Here is a 21,162-nt window from a genome sequence, read left to right as displayed (position 1 = left end):
AATGTTTGCCTGGACAGTTTATGAAAATATGTGGGAAGCTATAGATTGAGAACTTAAGCTTTTTACTGCTTGCAAAATTTATCCACTATTACTTATTAAATATCTTAAGGCTGTCTATTTTTATCTTTTTTCTTATATTTGATGTTTCTTATTACTTCATCATTACACAATACAGCAAGCCCAGCATCAGAAAAGCAACACTTATAATTTCATACAACTTTGCCTAGACAAAGAACAGGCAGTCTGATAAAACTGGTTAAAAAATAACCAAGCCCAGTCCAGATACCAGTATACATATATAGCAAGGAACTTCTTGACGTTAAGAACAACGCAAGCAGAACTTCTAGAAGTAGTCATTCTCATTCCATGGAAGTCCTGTTAGCAGCTGTACAAAGGACAAAAGGACACTGTATAGCAGTGGGAATTTTTCACAAGATGCCTTCCTCTTCTCCATTATTCAACTCATACAAGAATTGCAGGATAGCGTGTACTTGTTCTTTAAATACTAACTATACTAAATTTAGGGTATTTTTAAAAACATTTCTGAAGGGAAAACTATATTCTCACATAGCAGAACTTTCAATCCCAATAAAAAACTTTAAAAACAAGATAATAGTTTTCAGCAATAATACTTTTTCTCCATTTTAAGATGAAACTGTTCTATGAAACACCCATTCTCCTTAGAAAGAGAAGAATTAGAGTACTTCAAACCCTCCTCTTTGGTACATTGTTACGTTCAATGAATATACAGGTGTTATAATTAAGAAACATACAAGAGAGTTTGGCTAAGCAGGTTAATGCACCAAAAGGAATAGAGAAAGGGCTTACCCTGGTCCTGGGCTCACTGGAAAACTCCAAAAGGAGACATCTCCAGAAAGAGATCCTTCCCCACTGGTAGGCAGCTCTTAAATGGGGTCTAGGAGAGGTGGAGCCAGGCTCATCCCTTCCAGCAGCACAGGTGAATGCAATTCACCTGTGCTCCCAGGTGACTCATTGCTTGCTTCAGGTGATCAATCAGAGGTTCAGGCAGTGATTCAGCAGTTCCCATACAACTGCTTATGACAATTTTTATTAAGTCAAAATATGACAATCTTTGGAAATCCATTTGCAAGAACTAACCTGCCACCCAGAATTTCAAAAGCAACTTTTTATACAAGTATTCTGTCTACAACTGCTGTCATTCCTCCTAACTTAGGTTATGAAGACTTTCCAGCGTAGCTTACTGACCTTGCTTTTCTTTATAGTCTACAGATAGAAATAAGGTTTTAGAGTGATTCAGACTTTGATGTATAATTTTTAAGATGCCTAAGTTAGAACAGATGAATGCCATTCAATAAATTACACCTCAGAAGATATACAGATACATATCAAGAAGAGTCTATCCATAATTATAGGCTGGAGGAAGAAACTTACTGACTGAAAATTACAAGATTCATAAAACATATAAGTACATCTGGAAAGCTAAAAACTCTTTTAAAGTTACCCTATATTACGTAGATGGAAGTGTGCCAGACTATTCTTCCATTAAAATATGTAATAGTGGAAGTACAATATCCCTCCAGTTCCCAGAAATATGTTGCAGTTTTATATTGGTCTCCAAATAAAAAAAAAAATAGAAAGTATTAAGTCTCTCATTAAGGGGATGCTTGCAATGATTTTTAATCCTTTCATGTAACATTAACTCTACACTAATCCCTAAAATTGGGATAATTTTTATTTGTGTAGCAACAATGTTTTTATGTGATGAAAATTACAAACTTCTGAGGGGAAAGAAAAAAATGCTGAGATGAAGCCAGTTAAAGGTCTGGAGCATAGGTCTTATGAGGAATGACTGAGGGAAGTAGGATTGTTTAGTCTGGAAAAGAGGAGGCTCAGGGGAGACCTTATCACTCTCTACAACCACCTGAAAGGAGGTTGTGGCCAGGTGGGGGCTGGCCTCTTCTCCCAGGTAGCTAGTGAGAGGACTAGAGGTGATAGAATTAAGTTGTGCCATGGGAAGTTCAGGATGGAGATCAGGAAAAATTTAATGTTAGAAAGAGTGGATAGGCATTGAAACAGGCTGCTCAGGGAAGTGGTGGACTCACTATCCCTGGAAGTATTCAGGAAACATTTAGATGTTGTACTGAGGGACATGGTTTAGTGAGAAACACTGGTGATAGGAGGACAGTTAGACTGGATGATCTTAGAGCTCTTTTTCAACCTTGGCGATTCTATGAAACTATTTCTGGAGGTTTTCAAGAATCATAGAATCACAGAATGGCCTGGATTGAAAAGGAGCACAATGCTCATCCAGTTCCAACCCCCTGCTATGTGCAGGTCACCAACCAGCAGATCAGGCTGCCCAGAGCCACATCCAGCCTGGCCCTGAATGCCTCCAGGGATGGGGCATCCACAGCCTCCTTGGGCAACCTGTTCCAGTGCCTCACCACCCTCTGGGTGAAAAACTTCCTCCTAACATCCAACCTAAACCTCCCCTGTCTCAGTTTAAAACCATTCCCCTTGTCCTATCTCTATCCACCCTCACAAACAGCCGTTCCCCCTCCTGTTTATATGCTCCCAGAATCACAGAATGGCCAGGGTTGGAAGGGACCTCAAGGATCATGAATCTCCAACCTCCTGCCACATGCAGGGCCACCAACCTCCACATTTAATACCAGCCCAGGCTGCCCAGGGCCCCATCCAACCTGGCCTTGAGCACCTCCAGGGTCGGGGTATCCACAACCTCTCTGGGCAGCTGTTCCAGCACCTCACCACGATCTCTGTAAACAAGTGAAGGAAATGAAGCATCACAGTAAATGGTGACGGGTTGACAGTTGGATTCAGCCATGTCCAACCTGTGGGCTGCATGGAGCCTGTAGCAGCTAGCAATTAGCCCTGCCCCACACCATAATGGTGGTGGCTCTGCTCCACTTAGTGGCCCAACTCAACTCTGGCCATGCACCCATTACTCAGCAGTAACCAAAAGATCAGCCCAAAACATTTGCTCTTTACTCAGTGCAGCACAGGCAAACCAAAAGGATGTACACCCATGGACTTTATGATCTTAGAGGTGTTTTCCGACATTAAAGATTGTACGACAACAAACAGGTAAATAGATATAAATCTTAGGTGTTCTATAGAAAGAAATGTATCGCATTTATTCCCATGGAATTTTCTGTGTATGCTAATCAAAACTCAACATTGCTCACAAATGTATGCTCGAGCTGATAAGGGTGAATGTGTACTCACAGAGAATGGAAAGAGAAGACTACTGTGTGCAGTCTGCTGTGGAGATTCCCATGCTGAGACCTTTCTCACCTGTTGAGAAGTTAGGCCATATTCCAGCAAAGCCCTGCATAACCTAAACTTTAAAGGTACGAAGAACATCACTTGAATGGAAGAAGCAATGCTTCTTGTTGCTAAAGATCTTACACTATTTCAAGAAAGATAAAAACAGGAAATCTTTGTAACATGGGAGGACACAAGTAAGCAGAATAGTCCCTTGTTAGCAAGATAATTTCTCAACTGAAGAGGCAGAACCCTGCTAAAATAGTGATTAATCCTTTACCTTGGGACACATCCAAAGACGGTTGAATCTTGCCACAAACTTCAATAGATTTTTGGATTAGTCTCTAATTAGTATTTACACTTGGTCTGCCTGTGCTCATGATAAAGGTCTATTTAGCAATACCAACAACAGCATGTTTAGCAACAGTGTCAGAACTACATCCATGTACACAGAATGCACAGAATGAAAAAGGTTCTGTATTAAGAAATCAGTGCAAATAAATTTGCATCCTATTTTATAATCTAGCTCTTTTCTCATTCGGTACAGAGTGAAATGGGCTATTTTATCAGGTTTTGCCTGGAACAAGCAAATATGTGAAGTGAGCCTGGTACACCTGAGCACCATCCACTGATGCTGTTATGTAGCCCAACTATATAGCTGCAAAATGGGAAAAGAACCTGGAGGAGAACAGTCTCTGAGACTGGAAGCAACTGCAGTAAAATCACAAAAGAAGCACAGGTGCTTCAGAGCCCAAACACTACCTTGTGTTACTAAGCACAAATATTAACATATGTGAGCTATTACTCAAAAGAGAAACATGGTGGAACAACAGCCTTCATCTGTGCAGCTGCAGAACTACTTTTTTTTTTTTTTTTTTTTTCCTCTAGCAGTGAATATTCTGGGCAAACTCTAAACTGGAGTTGGTTTACTTTTTCCTTGAACCTCTACTTGCAATGCACTATCTACTTACACATATACACGCACATCTGTGTAAAATCACTAGGCTCAACAGGTATTTTCCATTTCATCTTACAAGTGAATGAAGGGCTTAGAAGCCAGAGAACATTGCATTTCTGAAACTCTTTTAAATATACCAGTATACTAAAGAGATATTAAGACAAATGCAGATACACTCACATAACATTATTCAAGAATAAAACCCTTTCATGTAGTAGCCCTGTAAGCAGAGGACACAAAAAGTAGCCATATTGAATGCTAGTTGTAGTAAGTCCAACATACTTTCTGATGAGAAGGCTTGTTACCAATATTGTAAAGCAAAATGCTTGACATGGTAGATCCTGGATTCTCAAAATCATTCAGTTTTTACCTTGACTGTAATTCTGTTGAGGCTAGTATGAATTTTCTAAAAGGTAGTGTGAGAGTTGAAGTAAGGGAATGCATCTCTACACCTTGGTTTTCTCATCTTTGCTGTTTAAATGTCAAAACCCTCATCAAGGTGCTGGAAAAAGAGCCCTGTATATGTGTATATTAAATTTTTAGAAAAGACTAAACCCATACCTTTGTATGCGGTGGTAGAATAATTATTTCTTTGTTCCTTCTTTAAAAGGGGATTTTCAAAGCTTTCTACTAATGTTCTACTTTTTCATCTGTGGAACATCTTTCCCCTTTGAAGAAAAGATTGCCACCTATCAAGAAAAATCCAGTTTTGAACTGTTTTCTTAACCCTTTAACAATAATCCATTGGAAAGTCAGACAGTACCAAAACATAGAAAAATGAACCAAACACTTTTCCAAAACTTGTACTACATGCTGATCTGTATTTCATAACTAATTTAGGAAGCCATTCTGAACAAAATTACAATCTTTTAACGATGGTTGCCTAAATATTTCCTGACCCAAAGACAGCTCACAAGAGCCTGCAGCTGCTCATAGATTGTCTGTAATCCACAGGCAATTACCTTGCCTCTCAGTGTAAAACAGGTGCATGTAACTACTGCATTTCTTCAAGCATTCTCCATGCAACTAGCACAGAGAAACTTGCCTGCAAAGCTAAAACTCAGCAGTGCTGTAATCATGCTTAATCCTCTATCATTGCGAAGAATTCCAATCAATTTATCTTATATCTGGGATCAGTGAAAGGGTTCATTGATTATCCAATGCTGTTAGCACAAAGCTGAGTACAGCATGTCACAATGTAACTGCAAAGTTTTTGAAATCGTGCCTACATACATTTCTCCTTCATTCCTTATTTTAATTTATAGCTTCCTGACAGATCTTAGGACAGTATAGATAAAGGGATTCCTGAAACTACCTGAGTCTATTCCTATACCATGTTAAGAGCTAGGCCTTAACGCAGGACCTTAATACATTTACTAGTTATTTCATGTGTATTAGATACTCCACAATCCAACAGTATTAGCATTTCAAAAACAGTGCCTGTCCCTGCAGCTGTGTTTGTACTTCCCTGAGCCTGGAAATGCCAGAAGCAGCAGAAGCTCAGGCTACCCTCAAGTTACAACATTAAAACCAAACTGTGTTTGCTTTGCCTGTAGGTTCCAATAGCTCACAGCAGCCTCAGCACCCTCGTAGTTGTGCCCCAGCACAGAGCTTGACTATCCAGTAACAGCCACCAAACAGCACCAAGACAGAGGCAGAGTGGGAAAAGGGCACCGTGCCCTGCCATCGTGGAATCAACTCCCTTCTGAGGGCAATCATGCAGAGAGGACATTTACCCACCTCTGCTCCTTCATGCTGCTCTCTTTCACCCCATGGAAAAATAAAAAATAAAAAATAAAAGTTGTTCTTAAATCCAGACTCAAATCAAGTTTTTGTTTTTAAAAACCTCAGAGGCTGTTACCATTCAACAAACACTCAGCTTCTCCATTTCAGAGCAGGCTGCAAGCCGGTCTTACAGCCATCTGCTTAGGGCTTCCCCTACCAGTCCTTGAGGGAAACAGCAGGTCTCAATTGTCCCGACAAGCCTCACTTGGAGCATATCTCCTCCCATGGGGCCGTTAGTCCTTGTTCCTGCAATGCTGCAACTCTTTCCAAGCCTGCCAGTGAGCCAGCATCTCAGCATGGCCTCTTACCTTCCTCCTCACAACCGCCCTGCATGATGGCCTGGGCTCAGCCAGCCTTGGGCCTGCCTTGCTCCCTGTCACTCAGGAAGGAATCCCTTGCTGTGTAAAGGTGCTTCTCAATTTCCATCTCAGCTGATGAAAACAAACGTCCTCGTGGAATTATTATATTTCCAAAAGCATTACATATTCATTAGATTTCCACGAAGCCTGATACATAGTCATCCTGTTTCCTGAAATGTCCATCCCTTTTCCAGGAACTCTGTTTCCACCCGTTTACTTCCTTTATCAGGTTTCTTTCTTCTGACTGAATTTGAGTTGGAGGTCACACATCCTCTGTTCTTAGGCAACTTTCAGTCACAAAAATGCAGATGTTCTCAGAGTAATTCTTGTTCTGTTGTGGTTTTCCTTGCTCACTTGAAGTTACCACAGTTATGATATTATGCAATCAGCTGTCTAGTACACTTAGCACCTATGGTTATTATGCACAGTTCATCTCTTCCTATGCCTTTTTGTATACACATTCATAAGGATTATATATATGAATAAACCTGCTCATGATCAAGAAACTGTAGGGTAAATGTCATAGACAAAACCCTGAGCCTAATATTTTGCAGCATAAGAAGTAAGGAGACATCACTGCACAGGCTTGAAAAAGTGGAATTGTTAGGGGAAAAAAAAACACCTGCACTGGAAATTTTGCCATATATTTTTGTGGGTCATTACCCTCTCTGATACATGATACTACTGCAATTACATGTCCCACATTCTCCACCCTTGAGCTAAAGAATCAAATGTTGAGTCTCCACAACTAGTATTTGCTATCTCTAATGCCAGCAGTAGCACTTCCTGAGCTCAGGGATACAGACCTGGGACTAGAGCATAAAGAGATTTAGAACTACAAATACATGCCCCGATACCAAAGTGAGTTTGCATACGGAACCCATTCTTAACAATTTACCTCATGATCACTCGTGAAAACAAAAAATCTTGTATTATTTTGGCTAAATTTCATCAATCACATCATGTTGTGTTGTTGTTTTTTTCCTCTGCTGCCTGGAGGGGAGAGCTTTGCTGCATGAAAACATGAACAGAGGGTTCTAAAATATATAATTTATCTTCCTAGCCTTACTCAGTGTCACGTGCAATATGGCTGCAGAAACAGCATCTATTCTAGATAGCATTTACTAAGTAGGAGAGGTTATCCAAAGCAGAAGGATATTGACCAGAAAAACAGTATATTTTACAAGAGCAATTTCAAAAGGATCATTAAATTTCATCAGGAGAAGACTACCATGTGCAACAATGCCTCTGCTAACAGAAAAACTTCGGGAGTCTGTTTTAAGGATTGCTTTATAGGCCTGTTCTCAATTTTTTAGGCTTTATCTGAAATATCATAGGTGCCAGTTTGCTACTGTGCAACTCTAATATCAATTTGCCTTCAATTCAGGGAGAAGCATGGAACTTAAGCAATTAATATCAAAGCTGATAGCAGCTAAAAGGGTTTTTGTTTTTTTGTTTGTTTGTTTTTAATATTGAAAAAGAACAGGAAGATGATGGAGCTCAAGCCCTGTTTGTATACCTGCATCTAAGTGATCTCATTAGCTCAGACCTCTACTTACTGTACCTCTATCACACGTGTGCTTTGCTGATCCATGTTAGGACAGGTCCATGAGCTTGTATTCTGAACAGATGAAGAGAAAGAACGTAATATGGAGTAGTTTCTATTGCCAGAAAGAACGCAATATGGAGTTGTTTCTATTGCCGTCAGTCCTAACTTTTCAACATCTTTAAGTCCTATGACAAGTAGTTCACTATATGAAACTGTAATAAAGCTCTTAAAAAAAAATAACTGAAAATTTCAGCTTTAGCAAAGCACATTTTTCTCTAGCTGCTGTACCCCCTTCTACTCTACATCTCTTTTTTCTTCTTTTTTTTTTTTTTCATTGACAATTATTCCTTTCCCTTTCTGCATCACCTTGGCACTCATAAGTGGTTTGTAGTGGCCACCCATTCCCCTTTTTCCTTCGCTATGATGGTATGCTCTTACTAAATCATACATTAGATTATCGTTGCAATTGTAAATAATGCCAAAGCAAAGCTAAATAAGTCTCAGAAAATTACCTCCTCCTATTAGGGATAAAATCAGTGTAGTATGGGAATTAAAGTGGCTTCAAGCAGCTGAAAGTAGCAGTTATATCTGTTCAAATGATAATCCAATGTTGTTTCTCTTTAGTAACCCAAAGCTTTTACTTTGCAGTAAAGTAACTGTATTAGGCACTTGAAGTGGAAAAGTACTTGGCTCTGCAATGCTTCCATTTTACAACACTGTAAATAACTAATTGAGGTTATGGAGAATTAAGAGTATGACAAATCATAGGGGCTTCCTATGTCTACCTTGTACAGATATCAGTGTCCATTTACATCAAAAATTGCCATGTCAGTCACTGCTCTAGTAAAACTACTGGTGAGGTTGATAGGTTTTGCCTTTTGGAAATCCTAATGGCAAGATCTCCATGAAATTCTTCATTGACATTGAAATTCAGCTTTGTTAAAACCTTTAAACCTATTGTTCATATGAAAGAGAGAGCAAAAAAGTCCTTATGTTTCTTTCAGCTTGGTGTTTTAAAATTCCTGTTCTCTTTAAAAAATTATGCAAATCTCCCCAGAGAACTTTAAAATCAAATAAGTTTTCTGAAATTTAGTCTGGAATATTTTTTTCTTTTCTTTCTGAAGCCAAAACCCATTACATATCAGATACAATATTCAGAAAGGCTTAAATACTATGATATTAATAAGCAGGAAAAAGAAATGGGCTTAACTTCAAGCAAGAAAGATTAATTTTGCTGTAAGGAAAACTCTCTAACAGTACAAGTTAAAATACAGATAATTAAAGACAGAATAAACAGGATTAAGATATCGTGGAATGAGTATTGCTGGAATTTCGAGAAGTGCTGAGACAAATACTTGTCAGATGTGACTCAGCTAAGCTGATCCTGTCTATGTGCCGATGACTTTATGGTTACTTTCACACCTTTTTTTTTCCTGTGACTCTTCAGTGGATATGGCTGCTTGGAGTTGCCAAGAAAACACGTGCCAACTACATTTTTCAAAGGCATGGAATATAATAAAACATGAGTGGATTGTCTCAGGATACTTGAAAAGATATAACAGATACGATGCTATTACTCCTTATCAAATTAATATTTCCTCTCTTAAATTTGGCACATCTTTAAAATGGACAAAACTGTGCCATATTTCCTTAGCCTCTGCATAAACAGCTGAAGTATTTGGGCTGAAATTGTCTCAAAAATTTTCTAAATGAGGAAAGCAACTATGTGGGAATGCTAAGAGCAGCAGCAGAAAAGGTCTTCCGATAAAAAATACTAAGCCACTTTAATTATAGAAGGTGCTATAAGCCCTGCCAGTATTTTTCCCTTGTGCTCCCACAGAATGGGGAAGCAAAAAGAAAAATGTCTTCACGGAATCCCTTAAGCCTCCTGTGTACCTATTTAGAAGGGGTTATGAAAAAAAAAATGGAGTAGGAATCTCCTGCAAATTTCTAAGTAATCTCCTAGGTCTACCCAAACATTGCTATTTAAATATTTTTTTTTCCTAGTCTGCCTAAATTTTAAGACGTTTCCTGTTAATGCCACTGTCATTTTGTGTTTCATTTCTTTCTTTGTTTGTTGGTGTTTTTCACTCTTTGACTGGGAGTTGATGCGTTCATCTGACAAGTATAACATAAGGTATAGAAAGAGGGAATTTAACTGACATTAATTCCTACGAATTTCATTTGTTTTCTTTTTCACTAATCCAGGTGTACTAACAGAATAATGCTCCGGAAACATAGATCTTTGTCAAGTGTTGCAGCAAACTACACTGAAGACCATGGGGTTTAAAAAAGAAAGAAAGAAAGAAAGAAAAAGAGAGAGAGAGTGAGAGTAATAGATTAAACCTTTTGTTCTGTTCAATGGTAGCTCGGAATTGTACTCATCTGAAACCCATAATTAACTTGATTGATTGAGAAAGCAGTCTTTATTTTGGTTTGTTTGTCTAATCAGGCACTGACTACCGTAGTCAGACTGGTACTCACTTCCCCCCCCTCTTTCATGTTTTACTTACTACCAGCAAAGGTGCAAGTGATGGTAGGTAAAACAGAACCTGACACTTTCAACTTTTCTTTTCTTTTTTTTTTCAGTTCAGCTGATCAGAATGGATGTTAATGAACATCTATGTAATACTAAATAAGGCTCAGTCCTTCTCTTCACACAGTCTGATTTCTGCCTATCCCTTTTCCATTTCCATCTGAAAGCTGGTAATTCAATTCCATCTATTTGGGCCTAATTCCCATTTACACTATGGTGTTTTTTTACTGTTCTGGAAATATAAAAAACTTTGAAGTACACATAAATAAATGACTTTTACACCCACTTTACAGCTGTTATGTGCTGCCAGATGGCATAAAGAGGTCTCAGTATAAAGTAGAATCAGGCTATCTCCAGGGGCTAAGCTTCCCAAAAAAGAAAAATAACCAAACACAAACATTAAAGAATGAATCTTATTTTAAATAAGATTTTTCTTTTCAAGTGCCAATTCCAGTCTTGGTTACTTTAGAATTAAAGGAAATTACATGAGAATTCCTACAGTTTGCCTTGCAGGACTGATTGGAAAAAAAAAAAGAGACCAGTTTGAATCCAGTATAGTTAATATCAGTCAGGGCACAGAGCACACTGGGCCCCATTTCAAAGTCCTTTCTTTTGCTTTCCGTGCTTTCTTGCTGGTTTGCTTGGAACTCTCATCATACAGTTCCTAATTAATCAAGCAGTGTAGAAGACACTGGGAAATTTGCTCATATAAGGGCTTCTGAATCTGATGGAACAAGCTTCTTAGCTGCTGTTGATCATGTTTACCTGAATGTAACTCTGTTTAGCTCCACAGCTACTTGTGATTCACACTGATAAACATCAGATCAAAAACAGACCCCAAGAACACATCTTGAACTTACTCACTTTTAACATCTGTTTGAGGTTTAGTGTGCTTTTATTTCCTTAGGAAAATGTGAGGTTATTTTGCAGTTGTTGCTTTGTTGTTTTGTTGTTGTTGTTGTTTTCTTTTGTTTTTTATTAGCAGTAGCTAAGATTCACCTACATACCCTAATAAATGCCTGTTGTAACAGAACTGAATGACATCGTGGTAACAATAAGGTTAAAAAAAAAATCCAACATGCTGGTCAGATTAAAAGCACAGATCTCTGTGCAGTTCTTAGTTCAATAAAATGCTGTGGTGCTTTGTGGTCAGAAGGAAATACTCCTTCAGCAGCATGTGTTTCTACTGTGTCCTTCATGAAAGAGTCAAAGGGTACTTTACAATCCAATCCAATGTTGGATATAACCTTTTAAATAAATAAACTGTGGTTTAAGGATTTAGAAATCACTAGATCAAAGAATGTAATCTTTGAGATCTAATAACTACGGTGATGGGCCTGGCGTAAGGACATGAGTAGAACAGAACAAAGGCTTGCTGGATATCCACAGTGCCTCTTGGGTTAAATTCATCACAGGGTCACCCTAATTCCCTAGTTAGGAGGCAGCCTTCAATTTCCCCTTTTGCTAAGAATACAGCAGGAATTTAAAAATAAACTGAAACCAATACACGTAGGGGAAGAAACTCCAGACTCCAGCCCCTCTTTTGACTGACTATTCAAAACCCAGGTGTTGCTTTCAGGACGCAGGCCAATGAGTCCATTGCTTACCCCTAGAGATCTCAGATGCAGCCTCCAGGTTTTCACCTACCCACACACCCTCACACACAGACTCCTGCTCTCCGGGGTTAACTGAATGGGTGATACATGTCTAAATTCCACTGTGGTCAGGTGAGTTCCAAGTCTTCAGCATCACATTGTCTAAAACAGAATATGTGAGCTTTTCTGTTGACTCTGTGGGTGTGCACTCGTGGATATGCTTAAATGATTTCATTGTGACCCTTCAAATAAGCAATATCGCTAATACAAACACAAAAATAGCTGTGTTCAGAGCCATCACAAACCCTCACGTGCTGCTTTACAGCACTCCAGTTTTTCCTCCATCAGTCTTTGCTCTTACAGGTTTTTGTTTTCTTTTCTGTTTTGTTTTGTTTTTGTGAGAAGCAGGAGCAGGCGGTAAATGCTGCATTCAAACTTTGGGAAATATTTTATCTTTCTTTTTTTCTGACCATGGGCATTACAACACACAGGCCATCGCTTCTGCTTACCATTTGTCAGATCTGGCTGCAAGACGAGGCTTCCCCTATTCTGAATCCAGTACTGCAACACGAAGGGTGTAAGAACCAAGATGGAACATCCAGTTTTTAGGAGCTGTTTTGGTTTTTTTTCCTCTTAATGAACAAATTTTTTCCAACTCCAAGACCACAGTTTGCCCTGTAATGGTATGAGTTTGATGTCTTCCATCTTATTCTTCCACATTATAAACCATTTTTGTATTTCGTACAACTTCAACATTTCCTCCAAAAGACGGACGGTTTCTTGTTTGCAGATGTTATTTCTGCTTTGTATAATCCACTTAAAGAATGTGAAGCACGTTTTGTACACAGAAAGGTATGGACACAGAGAAGGGAAGGTAAGACTTATAGCCAGGCTTCCTGCAATAGCTGTTTGTTTCCTACAGCAGCATAATTCTCTTTTATTCAAGATGATTTTTGTTCACTTGAAACTTAACAATTTTCACAGGAAGCTTTTCAATTTTTCCTTCATTAACAGTGTCTGAGCAGCTGGAAAAAATACCAAACAAAAAATTTTCCCTTGGGAGCTTCTGTGCCTAATCCTTCCTTCAAGGGACACTGAAAACATTCAGGCCTGGCTGGAACAAAGTGCAAAAATGGTGTGAAGTCCAGGATTCTGGAAGCATTCAGTGCTTGGCAGCACCTCGTGCCATTACCAACAGTATGTCAGAAGGGTCTGCCTTAAACACTGCCAGAACTATTTGCATGTTTAACCCTTTTTTATTTTTAAACCTGGATTCAGTAAAGATGGAGCACATTTCTTTGTTTTTTTATTAAAAAAAAAAAATCACAGGTTTTAATCATTTCTGATATAATATGAAGACATAAAAGCCTATGCTAGTTTGCTGTTGGTGGGAAACAATGTGATTTTAAGTCATAAGCTTGAGATCAGGATAGAAAGTGTTCTAATTTATTTTTTTTTAACAAATATATAAATGGGATAAAGACACTGCCTTCTGAAAATCAGACTTTTTACTCCATAATATTCCTCCCTACTACACAAGAAATATGAAACTCAAGCAAAAATCTATGTCAGAGTTTTAGAAGTTGGCTCAGTAAGCGGAAAAGTAGCCTGAGATGTTAACAGCTTAGCATAAAGGACAACATTCTGATGTGGCATTGTCTCCTACAGCCTCATACCAGCTGTTCTGCAATATGTTTAACATGACTTTCACTATTTCCTGTTGCTTGAAGTTCTTGTTTCCATAGCAGGGGGTGACTAAAAACACTTTTGTCTTTTACTGTTGCCCCTGCAATGTTTCATTTTTGGATGCACAGTTACACCGCTGGATTGCATCTTCTAAACATGCATGGAGTCTGAGAGCCTTGGAAACGTTAGAAATGTGTAAGGTAAAAATTACTTGATGGAATCAATTCCTGTAGGTAACACAAAGTTCCATTCTAACATTTTTTTTTTTTCTCTTTGCAGTGCCCATAGGCTCATAGTCCCATTCTGCAAAAAGTTAGCAGTGGGAATAGGTTGTGTTTAGCCTGTAGTTTAGGTTACGCTTACTGGAAATATTACAGGATCAAAAACTACTCCTGCAGGTAAGATTTTGCAGCGATGCTGATCAAATTTTTGCTTTGTTTTGTTTTAACAATGTGGTACATGAAAACCAGAAGCACCTGTTCTGATCAGAACAAGTGTGAGCGTCCTGTACATCTTCACTGGCATGAGCAATGGGCACAGGACAGCTGTGCAGCCACACCTGAGAGTATGATCAAGGCTGAAGGCATCCTGGAAACATCTTTCCTCAGCTTTAAGGATATGCACAAGTGTTAATGACCCCAGTGGCTGTTAATACATGTGGGTAAAAGGAAGACTGTGCATGAGAACTTGCTGGATCTAGTTTTGCTGTTATAGTGTGGCAAGTACAAACTGTACCACTCCTTGATAACAGTAGTGGGCTTTTTTTATTTTAGGAACTATAACATCTATTTAAAACAGCTTAAGAAAAATTTATTTATGTTACTGAAAATGTAAGTTTGGCTTGGAATAAAGCTTTTTTTGGGTATCCCCTCCCACCTTCTGGTTTCAGCTTGTTCCCACTACCACTTTTAGAAGTGGCTGGGAATTTAGAACATTCTCTTGATCTTCAGAATTTTCCTTTGATCTAACAGTTAGACAAAGCTCTCCTGTGGAACAGCACTACCAGTCAACAGAGAATCAGTAGCAAATATCAACAGCTAATCTTTCTCTTTTGAAGAAATAGTCCTACATATCACAGAGGTTTCAAAGCCGGCGATAAAACAAAAACCCCGGAGCTATAGTCCATTTACCTGTAGTCCTGACATCCCTGAAAAGTAAAAACGTTCAAGGGCCTTGAATTACTATCTTTAATCCTAATCGTCAGTTCTAATTACAAAAGAGTTTGCATTGCGTTTATTTAGCTGGCATTCAAACCAGGCTTCGTTATATTTATTAGCAATGACAGTTACTCAATAGGCAAGCTGGACCAGATCCTGGGAAGTGTTATTTCTGTGAGGAGTCCCACTGAGCTCCATGCTGTGTTGTGCACCTTGCGGCAGCAGACACTGCTGACCTACCTAACGATGCCAAAGCTATAGACATCTTGTGTGCTCTTAAGAGAGAAACTTTTAAGTACAAGCTTACATCCCGTTAATGAGACATAATTTCAGTATATACTCAGAGTGGATTGGTCTTCGTGCCATTCTTCAACTTTAGGGTAAGAAGCATTGCAAGAAAACGGCACTGAGATGTAAATCACAGGAACAAGACTGTTTTGCCATGTTCTCATCTAATGCTGAAAATGCTGTATACAATTTGTCTTCAATTGTCCTTTTATTTTCTCCCATTTAAGCTGCAGTTCAGATCAGAGAAGAAAAATAAAAGTCTTGTTACAGCTACAGGTCAGTGGAAGATAAGAGGCTCAGCACAGTCACTTCTCTGTACCTTACATACAAAAGTGGCCCAGACTGGTATTTAGCTTATCAGTCTACAATCTAGGAAACACAGCAGAGGTACTTGAATGTAAATGCATTGCCAAAAGATAAAAATCTACATCACTGGACGAGTGTTGCTTGCCCAGCAATTTAAAGGTCATCTGGCATACATTATTTTCCTCTTACAATTAGAATAATCGTGAATATACACAGAGCATAAACCACAGCTTTTTAAAGATTTGACCTCTTAATTGGCCTGGCCCACAAACTAACACATGAGGCAGCAGAGAAGCACAGAATGGAAAAGAAGTGAAGAAATTCAATAAGGGAAAATGACTAAAGATGTTTTTAGAGGGCTGATTTAAATTAAAACCTGATTACAGTGTGAAAACAAGGAAAGTCTTTTTAAGCATGAATGAAAACGATAAAAATCCATCTTTTCTGCTGCAAAAAGAAAAGTCAACAGAGAAATGCATTCTTTTGCTGGAATCCAGGCCTAGGACCAAAGAATTTACATATATTAAGTTAACGAGATCCAAACTCCTCTATAACAAATATTTATACTGTAAAATATTACCACTGCATTCCTGCACATCCTTACAATAATAATTCTTAAGGACGCAGTATGCTGGAGAGTGTATAAAGCAGCACGTTTCTGTGGAGATGGAATGCTTCATTATCAGAGTACTAGCTTGTTCATAAATATTTAAAAAAAAAAAATAGATGTTTTTGAAGTTTTTCAAACACAATTCTTATTGTTTACACTGCCTCTCTGCTACTGGAAACAGCAGTCAGCATGTACCTGTCCATAAGCCTCTCTCTTACTTTCTCGAGGAGCAGAAAGCAGCTGCTGGTGTCTGTAAAGGACAGGAATGTCCATGCTGGGCACCAAGGGGACACGGACTCTGACCTTACTTATGCAAGTAGTCATGTTACAGGATTTGTCCCAAACTGTAGACAAAAAGGCTTATATCCTTCCTGAGTTATAAAGTGGGTCCTAAAATTATATGTAAGATGGTTCTTTTCTGCTTGTCTAAGTTACATGCGCTCCTGTAGATTAGAGATAGATAGGAATCTTCCAGGGGAGAAGGATCTTCTCTGTTACTACAAGAGGAATGACTTAAAGATGGCTCAAGACAAACGAATGCTGTAGAATTGATTTTCACCTGGCTGTGGTAGAAATTAAGCTCCTGGATATGCAATGATCTGAGTTACAAAGCAGTACTGACAACAGACGAAACTTCATCCTTAATCACGAGGGGAAAAACAACAACTAAAAGAACCCCAAGCCCAATGATCTAAAGCAGAGCAGGAAGACCAACCTTAATTGTAGCAACATATTACTCACCAAAAGTGGGCCTTGGAGTTGAACTCTCTCTGAGTAAAGAGCATGTGTTTACCATGGCATAAATAGCTTTTAATATGAGGTAAGACAGACCATTGTCCATTTAAAAATATTTGATAAACTTGGATAATGTGTATTCGATAGTGTGTAGGAGAAGTCAAGTACTGTAACAATAATTGCAAGTGTCTGCTTATGTGAAGAGTGCTACATAATTTACAGAGATCTTATTTAACCCCCTCTTCTCTCTCTCTTTTTTTTTTTTTTTTCTTTTAAACACTACGTTTGCAAGAACCAGTGAACACAGAAATGTGCAGCCAGCCCAGGCCCTCAGGCCGGTGGATCAAGATGGCAGGCTGGCCTTGGGTCCCCCGGGGCCAGCAGAGCCAGAAGGGTGATTGGACACGGTGACCTGTCTGCATGAGATGAGACAAAAACAGGAGGGCTGTAATGCTGATGAACTAACCTGTCACTCACAAGCTCAGGTCTGAAAAAAAAAAAAAAAAAGAAAAAAAAAAAGGAAGAAAAGAGTGCAGCACAGATTTTTAGAAAATGTACAAGGGAGAAAAAATACAGCATGGTTGGAATAATTAGATGATACATTTAATTACCTCTTGATTTAGATGGGCTCAGGATATATATAGAATATGACACAAAATCCGACTAATTGCTTATATAAAAACAAAGGACATTTACAGAAATAATGGGTATTATTGCTCAGCATGCAAGGAAGGATGCTACAGACTATTGCAGACAGGGATCGGGGTTTTATTCCAAGCACTCCAGTTATGAATCAAAATCACAATGAGCAATGGGCTTCTAGATCTTGACACACTAGGCAAGGAGTGTTCTCTTCAGAGTACCTGGCTGGTTAATTGCTTGCTAGGGGGAGGAAAAGTCCAGAGGGAAGGTGCAGGCACAGTTCTGCACTCTGGAGCCAGCACAGCCAGGTGCCAGGTAGTGGAGGGCTGCAGCACTGTGCCAGCCATTGCCAACACCAGTGGGAGCCACTGCAGGCACGGGTGCTTGGAGACGGATGAAATCGTGGATAAAAAAAAAAAAAGAACAGTGGAAAATGCATTTAATGATGAACATGTAATCCACGATGAGGATGCCCTTAAATCAGCATGCTCCTGCAATTACTTTCTGTGTCGTACACAGACGAGCGTTTGAGCTACAAATAACTGCTAGTGTTTCTGATGTCTACTGGAGCATAGATACACATGTATAGTTTGGATTTTTAATTAGGCAAGCTTACACTCCATTAGAAGCAAATGAGATGGAATTTAAAGCTGCATCTGCAAGATCAGCCAAAACAAAATTCAGTTCTCGCTAAAATCTGGAGAAAAAAAATGATTCTGAAATAAGAAGAGCAAATGATAAACATTTATTTAAAGTTTTTGATTTCCGAGGTTTGAAAGTTAACAAGGACTCTTAACTTCTGTCTAAAACAATAATGTCAGGAAATGAATGTATCTTCTAGCAATATACACATCCTAAACGCACAGATCTTTATTATTTATCAGTATTAAACAAAGGCTTACAGTATAGAGAGATTTCATGGCTTGAGCTTTATTTTTTGATGGTCATTTTCTATTATCAGTTGACTATCAGAGTACATTAAGAAAGTGTATTTCTAGTTTCAGTACTGAATGGTATCTGTGCTATTTCTCCGTTGTTCCCAAGTTTTAAATACTGCTTGGATTCTATAAGTGCAGAATACAAATTATTTTGTCAAAAAAAAAAAAAAGATCATTAAATATTTGTTTAATCTTCACAAACAGCTAATACTGACCAAACACTGGACAAGTAATCAATAACATACTTGAAAATTATGTGTTTCTATGAACTCTTTTGGATGTATCTAATTACACACAGAACATGCAAATATGCACACGTAGAGATCTAAAAAAATATATATTTGAAGCACCTATCACATCAAGTTGCACAATAATAATGTACATAAATTCTGACGTTTAAAAAAAAAGTTGCTAACCTAAAAAAAGAATACATTTAGGTATTTTAAGTCTATGCTCTTGTTATCAAATTTTTAGGAAATGAAACACAGTAATACAATAAATATTGATAAACATTCTTCCAGGCATGCACTGAACTTTTTTAATTGACGAAATATGGAATGTTGCACACAGAAAAAAAACCAACATGCTCACACCCTTTCAGCCTCAAAACCACTCTCCTAGAGCTAGCAGGCTTTAAATACAAAATAGCTAACTCACACTTTCTTACATGCCAAAGAGAAAGTTACATTAAAGGGATATTACAGGCTTTGAGATTTATCAGGGTTTCAGGGTACGTTTTCTGTCACCTACACTTGCACAAAACCTTGCTATTGTAGTTGCTGTAGAGTCATTAAATATTTTTCTTTAAGACTGAACAAGTTTACACAAAAAGCTAATTAACCCGTTCTAAAATACACATTTTCATGCAGTGTAATCCTGGCAAACATGCCCCGCTTTTTAGGTACAAGCCAGCCTAATAGAAAGCTGTTAATGTTTGGGAGGTTTTTAATAAAAAATGTATTTTCTATTTTTAAAATATTTAAAGCAATAGAAGTCTGTGGTAAACATGGTATTACATATTTGACATTTTCCGCCTAGAAATGCATTACTGTGTACGATGGTATTAATAAACCATGTGCTTTGAGGGACTTCTGTGCTTTGCCATAATTTAGTTGAAAACAGTGCACAGGATGTGTATTTTTCCACCATTATATCAATGTATAGGAAACAAATACGATGGCATCACTTCAGCAGCATGCTTTCACTACACTGGAAACATATGCAAAAAAACCCACAAACTTTTGAGAGTTTGAAAAATACCCTTTGCCAGATTTACAAAGCAGTGGCTAATGAGAAAGTGTTGAGCACTTAAGATTTTGTTAGAAAAAAGAAAACAGACACCCTCTTCCGACTCTGGCTGCATTCATAGGAAAACAGCCCTCCGTGTAAACAGGAGAAAATAATTTAATTTCTGTCCCCACTCCAGGTTATTATTTGAAGCAAACGAAAAGACAATGATTCCCCTCTCTTCCGGCTAAGCTCAAAACAGCACAGTTAAACACACACATAAAAACTACAGACTTATCAGAAATCACAAAACAGAAAGAGAAGGACTCACTGACCCATTTGGAAGACAAAGACGACAAAATGGAAAAGCTCTAAAAATCAGCTTGTGAGGCCTTTGAGAGATATTCTTCTGGCATTTCATCACAGCAGCCCCAGACCAGTTCCCTTCCCTGGATACAGGGAGGGAGAACTAAATAGAGCTGTTTATTAAAGCTGTTGTGCTGGATTGCATTAGGAAGCACGAGCAGACCACCTGGACCTTTCAGATTGTGGCAGTGTTTAATTTGCAGACTGCCCCTCTGCAGCAGCAAAGACTACTACATTTACTAAGCTCAATCACACATTATCTGGGTTAGGAGTAAAAGGAGAAAAAATATATATACATATAGAAATAAAGAGGGGGAAAAAAAAAAAATCCACAGCCTGTAGTATAGGAATACAGTCAATATAGGAATAATGAACAGCATCAGGAATAGAAAGCAACTCCCCAGCACACGTAACACTTTCACTGTTTAGTTCTTCAGCACATGTAAACAAAATACAGAGGTAAATTAATAAATAGATTGATTTGGCAAAGCTCAGACTAAAGTACAATCTGGGTTTATTAGAAGAAAAGCATGGTATTTTAGGTTTAACTCGTGATTCCCTGGCCGGATTATTGTGGTTCTTATGCCTTTCTCACTTTCAGTACCACACTCGCTGGTAGCTGAAGATACAGATAGAAAGATGGTACTGTAAATATGAATTATGTGAATCATATGGTTAGACCCTTGTGGAAAAAAAAAAAAATAAATAAAAGGGGAGTTGAGAAATGGCTGACTCCATACCTGACCAATTACAGCTTGCATGGTCCCTGTGTCCTGCTGAGCTGAAAGATCGCAATCCATCATATGTAGTCTTTGAAAAGGAGAATGGGGGTTTCTGGCATGCATCTGTCAATCAACTTCTGCACTCACAACCATCACCAAAAGCAAGGGAAAAAAAGTCAAGCTGCTCCACCAAATAGGATGAAACAGTCATGTGACCTTCAGCACACTCACACACATACATACTTCCATATAACGTACGAATTTTCTGCAGATATGAAATGACATTGACAAATACCCAATACCAAGTAAATAAAGTGAGACAAACAGCTACTCACCAAAGACAAAACACTTGCTGTAATCTTCAGCCTAAAGATTTAATAATCCTAAAAGGTATTTTAAGCTGTGGCTTGTCTTTTGAGCCTAAACTTTTCAGATA

General features: G+C 38.4%; 1 protein-coding gene across 1 annotated transcript in view; it reads right to left on the bottom strand.

Annotated features, from left to right (window-relative positions):
• Positions 1–20,864, bottom strand: part of POU6F2 (POU class 6 homeobox 2) — a 312,367-nt gene extending 291,503 nt beyond the window's left edge. Inside the window, exon 1 of the mRNA XM_085226674.1 lies at positions 20,745–20,864. Within this exon, the coding sequence (XP_085082800.1) occupies positions 20,745–20,849 (105 nt within the window). The 5' untranslated portion in view covers positions 20,850–20,864. The remainder of the gene's footprint in view (positions 1–20,744) is intronic.
• Positions 20,865–21,162: the final 298 nt, after the last annotated feature.

The sequence above is a fragment of the Meleagris gallopavo genome, chromosome 6 (assembly GCF_905368555.1).
Source record: "Meleagris gallopavo chromosome 6, MGAL_WU_HG_1.1, whole genome shotgun sequence".
Taxonomy (NCBI): domain Eukaryota; kingdom Metazoa; phylum Chordata; class Aves; order Galliformes; family Phasianidae; genus Meleagris; species Meleagris gallopavo.
This window is presented reverse-complemented; position numbering and strand designations above follow the sequence as displayed.